The sequence below is a fragment of the Tupaia chinensis genome, unplaced genomic scaffold, assembly GCF_000334495.1.
Source record: "Tupaia chinensis unplaced genomic scaffold, TupChi_1.0 Scaffold000046_3, whole genome shotgun sequence".
Lineage (NCBI taxonomy): Eukaryota > Metazoa > Chordata > Mammalia > Scandentia > Tupaiidae > Tupaia > Tupaia belangeri.
Genome location: NW_006159504.1, coordinates 3,336,507 through 3,347,422, shown reverse-complemented (window position 1 = coordinate 3,347,422; position 10,916 = coordinate 3,336,507). Strand labels below are relative to the sequence as shown.

The following is a 10,916-nucleotide window of genomic DNA, read 5'->3' as shown; positions in this document are numbered from 1 at the left end:
CTCCCCCAGTTTTTTTTTTTTTTTTTTTTTTTTTTTGGTTTTGTTTCTGGCTATCCTCTGCAAATAGTAGAGCCTTGTAACATTTGTTTAATACTTTCAAAAAGCTAGTAGATAAGGCCACTTTAGCGGAACACTTGATCTTGCCCTTGAGCCCTACTCCTCACTGTAAATTGACATATCCTCTTCATTGCCAGTTCATACATGAGGAACTCACGGAGGTAACGTTCGGAAATTCAAACAGTGATTTGCGTTTAGAATCCGGAAGGAAAAGGAAATAAAATGTGAAAAAGCTCATGCTGCAAACCTGATCCCGGTGTTTGTGATGTTTCTAGATATTATTTTAAAAGAATTTCTGACTGATAGAGTACTTAGATGTAAGGCAGACTGTTACATCCAAGGTGTATGAACAGCTAAGCAGAGGTCTGTGCTTCACATCCTATCATAGACGTGAAAAAAGAAGACTGTGAATTTACTTAGTACTGTTATCTGTCTGAGGAAGAAGCCTGCAGAAGAATTAGGTTCAAGAAAGGAGGAAACTTCTAGACAGAATATGATAGAATAGAATTTCCTCTTTGCCAAAATGTTTCTTATATTGTTCAATGAAAATCCTAAAATAAAAGAATTATTTAGTGGTTGCCTAAAAGTTAAAGGACCCCAGAATAATCAACTCTATTCTGTTTTTTGTTAAAGTTTTCTTCAGGTTAGACATTTTGATCTTTTCCATAATAGAAGAAATAGGACTGAGTGACTAGATTGGGAATACCTCCCCTTAGCAGGAAGTTATGAGTTTTATTGTTTTTCCTAAATACAGCTTATCTCTTTTAATATGATGGCTATTTTCTCATGGCCCCATCTTGGGCAGGGAAAGTAAAGACATTTTATACCAAAATTCTGAACTCTGTCTGCTTTTATTGGCCAGTGGATTTTTTATTTTTTTAATTGAGTGGGGTTTTTCTAAGTCACACTGCATTATTTGTTGGTTTCTTTGATCTTTGAGAGAAGAATGATTAAGCTACAGCAGGATTTGAAAGTACAAGTTAGATCAGCTCCTTAAGCTTAGTTCAGAACATTTAGAAATACCTGGGTAGTTCATTAATAGTATACCAGTCTATTGGAACACACACAAAAAATAGTCACTTTGAAGTAATTAAGCTTTTTGACCTTTGGTTTTTGAATTTTCTCTTTTAGTTCCTTTCCATAATATTTCTTTGAAGGTAATATGGTCACCAACTTCCCTTGAACTCTGTTATAGAAAGCAGTTGTCCTGGGCTATCATTGACAAGCCTGTGACTTGAGTATGTAACTTGACTTGGAATAACTAATTGGCGCTTAGGAAACTGTGATCATCTTTAATTGATAAAAGACTTTAGCAAAGCTCTAAGACTCTAGTTGGGAAGTTTCTGAACCACAGAGGCCTTCCCTGACTTCCTTCAACCAGTGATATACCAGTTAGGTGGAGGATAACATTAGAATTTAAATTTAAGCGAAAGTAAAAGGACTATGCTTTTCAAAATATCAAGTAAATGATAACATGTCTTTTTGGTGTGTTGGCTACCCTCTTGTTAGCCCACAGAGTAGGAATTCTGCTACTTTAGTTGATGGAGATTTTTACTAAAGTTGGACTGTATAAAATGATTCCGTAGTTATTTTGTATGCTGGTCAATGTATCAGGAAGTAGCCATTGGAGTACATACTGTGTTCTTAGGTTTGTTAGGACATTTAGTTTCTTAAACTTAAAGAGTAAACCACAACTGGATTACAGCTGTGATTTTGGAGTGGACATTACAATCAAATTTCATAGCTGCGTTTCACTATGGCCTTTGTGTTCTCTTGGCAGTGCAGAGGTAAAACACATCCAAGTCTTTATTCTCAAAATACAGAGAATACATGGAGTGCCTCACTAGAGGATCATTATGCCAAAATTAAATTTTTCAGTGCTCACGGGACTAAGGAGATTTATTGATTTGTTTTCTGCCATCCACTGTATAACTATTTTCCATCTGCTTTTAGTAAGAAGACCGTTAGGATGCCTATGGTAACGCGGAGGCTGAGAGATCCAGACATCAATCCTTGCTTGTCGGTAGGGTGGTTTGTTTTTAATTTTCACGAGTGCTAAGAAGATAAGACTTCTAGTTTTATGGTTATCTATTTTCCACAGTTGTTGAATAAAGTTATTTCTGTACAAAATATATTCCTGGCATATTATCCTTTCACTAGACCATTTTTAGTTATTCATATTTTAGTTAACAAAGATTCATCTTTTCCTTAGTTGCTGTCACTCGTGTACTGTACAAGCATTTAGTTGTCACTCTCAAGTAGACAGGCATATATAACACTGAGGAAAATCTTCAGTCTAAACTTGGAAGATTGGAAGGTGTGACATTTTTAAACTGTCACTTAGGTTTCTAGTTTCTAGCAGTAATTTCATTGTGTCCTTAAGATGATCTGGCTTAGAGTACAAAAGCTGCTGATAACAGGAGGAGCCTTCAGCTGATAATAGAAAAGCCTGTAGTTGTTCGCAAAGGTATTTTTTTTTTTTAGAGAGGTTTTCGCTATAAGGCGCTTGCGCTCGCTAGACAGACAGAGAGAGACATAGAGACAGAAAGTGAGAAATCACGCCCCAGGGGGAATGGTCACGCCGCAATCCCTTCTCCTCCATTCTCCTCTCGGGATCTTGGGCATGCACGCACACGCACCTGGCGTGAGTTTGAAGCCACCGGGTCCGGGACGCGAACCGCGGTTGACTACGTGGGAGTCCAGCGACATAGCCATTACGCTAACTGCTGGTTCCCACAAAGGTATTTTATAAACAAAATGTTTTGTTGTCTGTATCAGCTTTTAATGGCATTTATTTGCTAAGATTTACAGTATTTACTTGTCACTTTTATGCGCTTGAATGATGTAGTCATTATACTTGTACTGTGAAGATGTACTCCCCGGGCCTTTATTCACTTTCCATATGTGTACACTAATTAAATATTTGGCTGAGAAAGTTGTCGTTGGGACCAACTGGTGGCATGGCGTTGGTGCGACTGGATCCACAGGGCTGACTGTAGTTTGAGTCCCACCCAGGCCTGTCGGCTTGAAAAACATACTGGGCACATGTGCGTATGTGCCCAAAATCCTGAGAAAAGAATGGAGAAGAAGGGATTACCATGTGGCCGTCCCTCCAGTTGGGCAATTTCTCACTTTTCCCATCTTTCCTTTCTCTCTGGCAAGCACATACATCCTGTAGCAGGAACTAAACTATAAAAACAACTCCTTCCCCCCCCAAAAAAAATAATTAGCTTTATTCTAATATAAGATCAATTTTCAGTAAAATTAATAAGTAAATCTGTTTAGCTGGAACATCTTTCTTAGATCTGTGAAGCAGATTACCTACCTATTCAGTTAAAGCTTTCTTTTAGATGACTTCTCAGAATCATACTTTCCTTTGAAGTTTGTTATCCAATCTACTTGTAGTTTGGACAACTTATATTTAATTCTCAAATGGCAGCTACCGTTCTTTGAACTCATAGCCTTGTGCTGTTCATTTTGGTTTTGAAGTGATGCTAATGATATCTATTAAAATTGCTTACATACTTGCGTGTTTACTTGCATAATAAAGTAAATGGTAGCCCCAAAATGCAGAGACTAATGGCGTTAATTTAGGTTGCTTTGATGTAGACCAGTTATTAGCGATTTACTTGGCCTCTCAAAGCCAGCAATAAGATCAAATGTTAGGTCAAAACGGGGATTTGGAGAAGCAGGAGGGCTGTACGGTGAGGCGGGAGACTGGGCTCTGCTCTAGCTGTGCAGCAGTGGTTTTAAGCACATTGCAACCTGCCTCAGTTTCTTGTTTGATGGATATTGGATTAAAGAATCACAGACAGTGCTTTGACTCAAATTCCTGTGATCTGATACTTGGAAATGTGGTCCAGATTTTGAAAAGGAAGATGTCTTCCTGAGCAGAGTGAGTGCAGGGATAGTTGGCAAAATTATTCAGTTTATTTTAGTATCTACACATTAAAATGAGCAAAAATGAATTATTTTACGTCTAGTTTGGGGGGAAGCAGATTCAGAAGTTTTTTTTTTTTTTCTTTCTGTGTTTTAGATCTCATTCCACCTTTTAAATGATGCCTCTCTTACATATTTAAGGAATCTGATGCTTCTACCAGATGCATGGATGAAAATAACTATGACAGGGAAAGGTGTTCCACTTACTTCTTGAAGTACAAAAACTGCCGAAAGTTCTGGGTAAGCCTAGCATGGTTAGCTTTGTGTTAAAACTCATCCCTTAGGCATGGAGCTGAGTTCTGACATTAGTTAATACCCACCACCCTTTCCCAGTGAGGTTGTGGGGAAACTTGACTTTTCAACTTTATCCTGCGTGTGCTCTTTTAGCTCTATAAAGTCCTCAGGAGCACTCGTTAGTTGACTAATTCTGCTCTAAGATATAAAAATGCAGGTTTTTTTTCCCAAATATTTCTTTAAGTTTATTTATTTCATGAGTGAGAGAGAGAGTGAGATAGCACAGCCAATAGGGGATCAGTGCCTTCCACCTGCAGCTTCATCCAGTGCCATATCATGGGCACTGTGCATGTCGGTGTATTTAGGGAGGTCTCCAGGCGTAGACCCAGAACCTTCCCATGTGGATCAGTCTCTCAGAACATTTGTTTGTGCCATTGTTTGCTCCCAGAGTGCACTTTTATGCATCTGCCTAGACAAATAAGTATCTCTGACTCTAGAACAGGAACTTTGTTATATGTTACTTTTCCTGGAGGTGAGCAGAAGGTGTAAGTCGCCCCACCATAACACATCATACTAGGCTCCCATTTCTGCCTTCTCTCCCTCTGCCACCACCGTAGTTGAAAAAGTTCCATTTTTCTCCAGTCGGTGACAGTTTCTCTGAGTACTGGATCTAGCTCTTTGGTTTCTCTTTGCTAATTGGATTGCTGGTAGCTCTTCTTGTTAGATTATTTGTGAAGTGCTCTAGTATTTAAATGGTATATCCCCACCCAGTTACTGTTAGCATATTCCTATGGAGATAATTATTTCTATTTTATTAAATAAATATTAAAATTTAGCAGCATTTATATGGAGTCCTAGAACTAGGTTTTTGTTTGTTAGTTTTTATATTTTACCTGAGAGTGTGCACACTCACCAGAGAGGGTGAGGGAGAAAGTGAGAAAGCACCCCTTATACCACCCATGAGGAATGGTCACTCTATAATTCCTTCTCTATTTCTCCCTCCTTTGGGGGATTTTGGGTACTCAATGCACAGCTCCCGGCATGTGTTTCAAGCCGCTGGGTCTGGGACTCAACCTTTGCAGTTGCCTGTATGGCATCCAGCCACCTGATTTTTTTTATGCCAAGGGCTGGCCTGTTTTTAGTTTTTAAAACTTGATCATTAGCATTTTCTTTTTGATGAAGCAGTAGCAAGTTACTGACAGATGATGAGCATTTATTACATGACTGATTTTGGTTTCTTTTTTATGCCTATGTACAGAATTCTGTTATGGCCCAGAGAAGACAGAATGGAGTAAAGCCACCTATGCCTACAGCAGCAGAGAGAGACGAAATCTTGGGAGCACTGGGAAAGATGCCCTATTGAATGTTTGCATTAAACTTATTTATATAACCTTGCAGCAGATGGATATTTTTAATAAATGATGACTGTAAATCTTTTAAGACAGAGCTGAAGTCCTGCAAGGACATGCAGAGTTGAGTTAGTCCTGTGTCCCTTCTGTGTGCTGTTATAGCCATGACGATGGCATGCCATTGCTGGCTCTGCTGGAGCACAGTTTACCTCCTTCGGGGTGAGGGATGTTAGGAAAGGCTGCACTGGAGCTGAGCTTTTCCTGGGTTTCAAAAGAGAACGAGATGGGGACAGGTGAAGACTTACTGGGGCTGAGAGAAAGGCAGTGTTTGCAAGGAAGGAAAGTGATGTGGGCAAGGCCATGATAGAAGGCTTGAACCGCATTCGTAGACGGTTGGATCTAGACTTCAAAGGAAGTGAAGGAATGGTGGGGATAAGACTAATAGGTGAGTGGAAGGTAGGTGTGTGGTGAGCCTCAAATCCGAGGCTCGTTTCTAAAATCCTTACTTCACCCACTGACCTTTGTTTAAGGTTAGTACATTTCATGGGGGGGATGGGTGTGGAAAGATTGTCCTGAATAAATGGCCTGAAAATCATGGATTGGTTTTCTTTCTTTAAGGGAAAGCTTAGTTATAGGATCCTGAGACTGTCGTCCATAACTATTGTATAATGTTTTGAAACTGTAGTATCAGTTCTTGAACTGCATTAATGGGTAAAATGGTATTGATTCTCTTTATCGATTCTTTTAGAAGTAGGATTTGGGGCCAGCCAGTGGTGTAGTGAAGGCAGCTGGATCCCATGTGGCCGAGTGTGTAGTTCGAGTCCCAGACCTGGCAGTTTGAAAACACATTCCAGATGCTTGTATGTGTGTGCCCAAAATCCCACGAGGAGAATGGTGAAGAGACTGTGACATGGCCATCCTCCCTGGAGGTTGCTTTCTAATTCCTCCCCACCCTGCCCTTGTCTTTCTGGTGGGGATACGTGCTTTCTAGCAGAAAAAAAAAATCTCTATGCAGAATAAGATAGGCAAGGAAGTTCATCCATCAGATGAACTCGATACTGGGATGAGACTAGACCTTCACATCATTTATGATATAAAAGCAGTAATAACACTCAGCATATGGTATGTGGTGGCTTACAGAACAGCCTTCCTTACACTTTCTGCCTGTTAAAATCCAGCTTGTATGATTGACAGAATGGTTTATTACAGAGGACATTTTACTTAATAAAATTAGTATGTACTAGAAAAATCAATGAAAACAAATTGCTTATTCCCTTTTCTTCATCTGGTCCTGATCCCAGAGCATTATTTTAATGGCCGCCGACAATAGACTATCTCTCTGAATCCAAACCCGGCTCGGAAGTTTTTGAGCCACACGGCTTTGGTTGTTAAATGTGATTCTGTTTGCATAAGAAATGGATTGTTTCAAAAGTTCTTTTAGTTTTTATTGTTTGCTGTAAAGATGATGGATTAAAATAGGACGTGAACAGAATTAGAACATACTCGTATGAGAAACATTTCAGTGCTTTTAAGCATGTTTATTTGAGGGTTTGGAATTTTAATGGTACCTCCTAGAATGTACATAACAGTGTCAACATCCATCCTGTATCTGTCCTGACATAACTTTTAAAATTTTTATTTATTTTTACCCCTTTTGTTTTTTTGCTGAACACTTACCACCACTGCCCTTATTGCGTGGGTATTCATTTCTCTGGATGTATACCCAGGAGTGGAATTGCTGGGTCATGTGTTACTTGTGTCGAATACCTGTGTTGAACCTTTTGAGGAACTGACAATATTCCAAAGTGACCCACCAGCCCTGTATGAGAGTCCCCATTTCTCCTTCCTTATTTACACTTGTTACCTAACTCTTATTATAGGGGTGAACTGGTATCTCTTTGTGGTTTTGAATTTGCATTTCTTTGAGGGCTAGTGATAGTCGGTGACCACCCCCCTCTTTTTTTTTTTTTTAGGTTTTTGCCATAGGGCATGTGCTCACCTGAGAGAGACAAAGAGGGAAAGTGAGAAATCACTCCCCACCCCCGGGATGATGGCCACCCCAGTCTTTTCTCCATTCTCGGGTTTTTGGGCATGCACACACACATGCCCTGCATAATTTTCAAGCTGCTGGATTCAGGGGTTGAACCATGATTGGCGATATGGTAGTCCAGCACCTTAACCACCAAGCCACCTGCTCTCCCCACCCTCCCTCCTTTTTTTTTTGTTTTTTTCAAGACAGAATCTCATTCTATTTTAATTCTCCTGCCTCAGTCTTCTGAGTTACTGAGACTACAGACATGCACTGCACCCAGCTTTTTAGGGTCAGTGAAGAATCATGCCCGGCCTACTATGTGACATTAGCCTATAGATAACAGTATTTGTTGGCACACACCACCATATCTGGGCCCATCGAGCATCTTTTTCTTTCCTTTTTTCCCCCCTAAGTATTATTTATTTATTTTTATTATGATCGTTTTTTTAAAATTGGACCAGAGGGAGAGAGAAAGAGAAGGTGAGAAAGCAAGTCACCAGGCCCGGGGCTCAAACTGCGGTTGGCCATGTGGGCCTCCAGAGCCTTAATGACCATGCCACTTGTCAGTCCTATCTTGTTTTATTGATTGATTGTAAGTTTACAAGAGAGATCTAGGCAGGTATCCTAAACAAGGTCTACACCCTGCAGTCCACCCCCAGCCTCAGCCAACCCAGATCAAGGGCTCATGCATGTGTGCCCAAGAGGGTTTGGGGATGCAAACCCAGGACCTCTCTCTTGTGGGGTCCAGTTGCTTTACCACTCTGCCACCCAACTGGTCCTGTTGTTGTTTTTCGTCCATGAAAGAGAGAACAGTTATCTTTGGTAGGGCCTTTTCATACTGCAAGTCCCTTCCTCCAGCCTTCTATCTAGTCAGGATCTTGAGCACATGCCCAACATGTTTAAGGATGATTCAGGGTCCAAACTTTTGGTTAGCCACATGACTTCCAACACTGCAGATCACCGTGTTACTGTGTTTGCTACTGCAGCTGGGCCCTGTTGATCATCTTTTAGTGTGCATATTGACCGAATATGTATTTTCTTTGAATAAATATCTCTACAGATTTTTTCTACACTTTTTTTTTGGGGGGGGGGTTTGCAGTAGGGCGTGTGTGTTCTCTGGAGAGAAACAGACAGAGGAACAGTAAGAAATCTCTTTCCCGGGGGGGGGGGGGGGAGCGTACGGGCGTCTCTGCTTCTGCCATCTCTTCTCTTCCATTTTCATACTGGTGACTGGGCATGCATGTACATGCACCCAGTATAATTTTTCAAGCTTCTAGGTCCAGTACTTGAACTGCAGTCAGGCACGTCAGAGCCCAGTACCTTAAACACTATGCCACCTGCTGTCCCTTTGCTCACTTTTTTTTTTTTTTTTTGAGAGGTTTTTGCTATAAGGTGTGTGTGCTCGCCAGAAAGACAGAGACAGAGTGACAGAAAGCAAGAAATCACCCCCTGGGGAGATGGCCATCCCGCAATCCCTTCTCCTCCATTCTCCTCTCGGGATCTTGGGCACGCATGGACACGTGCCCGGCGTGAGTTTAAGTCACTGGGTCCGGGACTCAAACCGTGCTTGACTACGTGGGAGTCAAGCGACATAGCCATTACACTAACTGCCGGTTACCCCTTTGCTCACTTTCTAATCAAGTTTTGTTTATGGAGTTGTGAGATTTCTTTATATATACTAGATACAAGTCTCTTATCAGATGTGTAGATTGTAAACATTTTTATTCATTCTGCGATTGTATTTCTCTTTATGGTGTCCTTTGAAACACAAAAGTTTAAATTTTGATGAAGTCCAGTTTTTGCTTTGGAATCATTATCTAAGAAAACATTAACTAATCCAAGCTCATAAAGATTTATACCTGTTCTAACAGTTTTATGATTGTAGCTCTTACATTTAGGTCTTTGATGCATTTTGAGCTAATTTTTGCCTATGATATGAGATTGAAATTGAACCTCATTTTTTTTTTTTTTTTTGCATGTGGCCATCCAGTTGCTACAACATTATTTATCGTAAAAGACTATTTTCACCCATTGAATTGCCATAGCACCCTTGATAAAAATTAATTGATTGTGGGGACCAGCAGTTGGCGTAATGGCTATGTCGCTAGACTCCCATGTAATCAACCGCAGTTCAAGTCTTGGACCCGGTGGATTAAACTCAACGCCGGGCGCGTGTGCGTGCATGCCCAAGATCCCGAGAGGAGAATAGAGGAGAAGGATTGTGGCATGGCCATCCCCCCTGGGGTGTGATTTCTTGCTTTCTGTCTCTCTCTCTGTCTCTGTCTTTCTGGCGAGCACATGCGCCCTATAGCAAAAAACATCTCAAAAAATTTAATCAATTGTACAGGTGTAAGTTTCAACTGGACTTTCTATTTTTGATCTACGTATGTCTATCCTGGAGGCCCCACACTATCTTAACGACTGTAGCTTTGCAGTAATGGCATAGATCCTTCGTGATGGTTTCTGTGTGTTTTATGAAGTTCTTTTGGTTTGGGAATTTTTCATCAACAAACTCAACATATACAAAATGACTCCATGTAGGCAAAATTGTTCAATTTTAAATTTGTCTTTAGTAATGCCCTCATTATTTAGTTTGCTTCTTTATACCTACCCAGAAAACATCAGGGTACTCTGATTGTTCAATGTACTCAATAGAACCTGATTGTTCAAGACCTCTTTGTACCACTTTTGAAGGGCAGAGTCTCAGGAGTTTTGTTTTCTTTATCATCGTTATTAAATTTGCCACTCTAAATACTATCTTCAGGGAGAGGTGTAGCTGAGTCAGGATGTTAGTGAATGTCATAAGAAATCTTGGTATCGGGCAACCTTCTATATCAACTGTCAACTAACGAAATACGTAGATGTTTTACTGTGTATATGTGTCTCTTGTAGGAGCATCTCATTACACATCTCAGTGAGGCAGGGATGGAGGGTACATTGTGTCTGTAATATGTAGAAGCAGTCTCTTTGAGAATCACCGTCAGCTCCTGGAGGACATAAGCAGTCTCATTCACGGTTACATTACATACATACCTGTTCGTGTGTTTCATGGGGGAGGACTTTTAACATTGAACACATTGAGAAACGTACGTTCCAACAATACAAAGGCACATCTGCCCAGAAACAGCCACTGTGAAGGATTTCCAGGATTTCCCATACATATTTAAGTGAATCCATCAGTACTTGTTTTGCACAAAGGAAGCGTTCACAGCACAGGAGCCTAGAGGTTATCTTGCCTTTCTCACTGAACAATACGGTTTGGAGTAATTTTCCATCGGTGACTATAGATTTGCTCCATTCCTTTC

The 10,916-nt window shown here is 40.5% G+C and overlaps 1 protein-coding gene across 5 annotated transcripts in view; it reads left to right on the top strand.

The window, feature by feature from the left end:
- CHCHD7 (coiled-coil-helix-coiled-coil-helix domain containing 7) overlaps window positions 1–5,627 on the top strand; it is a 6,552-nt gene extending 925 nt beyond the window's left edge. For 3 of the 5 annotated variants that reach the window (XM_006140870.2, XM_027773741.1, XM_006140871.3), the window contains 3 exons: window positions 2,011–2,080; window positions 4,138–4,236; window positions 5,489–5,627. In XM_006140870.2, coding sequence (XP_006140932.1) covers window positions 2,027–2,080; window positions 4,138–4,236; window positions 5,489–5,593 — 258 coding nt within the window. In that variant the 5' untranslated portion in view covers window positions 2,011–2,026 and the 3' untranslated portion in view covers window positions 5,594–5,627. Of the gene's footprint in view, window positions 1–2,010; window positions 2,081–4,093; window positions 4,237–5,488 lie in introns of all 5 variants that reach the window. The other 2 variants (XM_014589944.1, XM_014589945.2) reach the window with 1 other exon arrangement.
- Window positions 5,628–10,916: the final 5,289 nt, after the last annotated feature.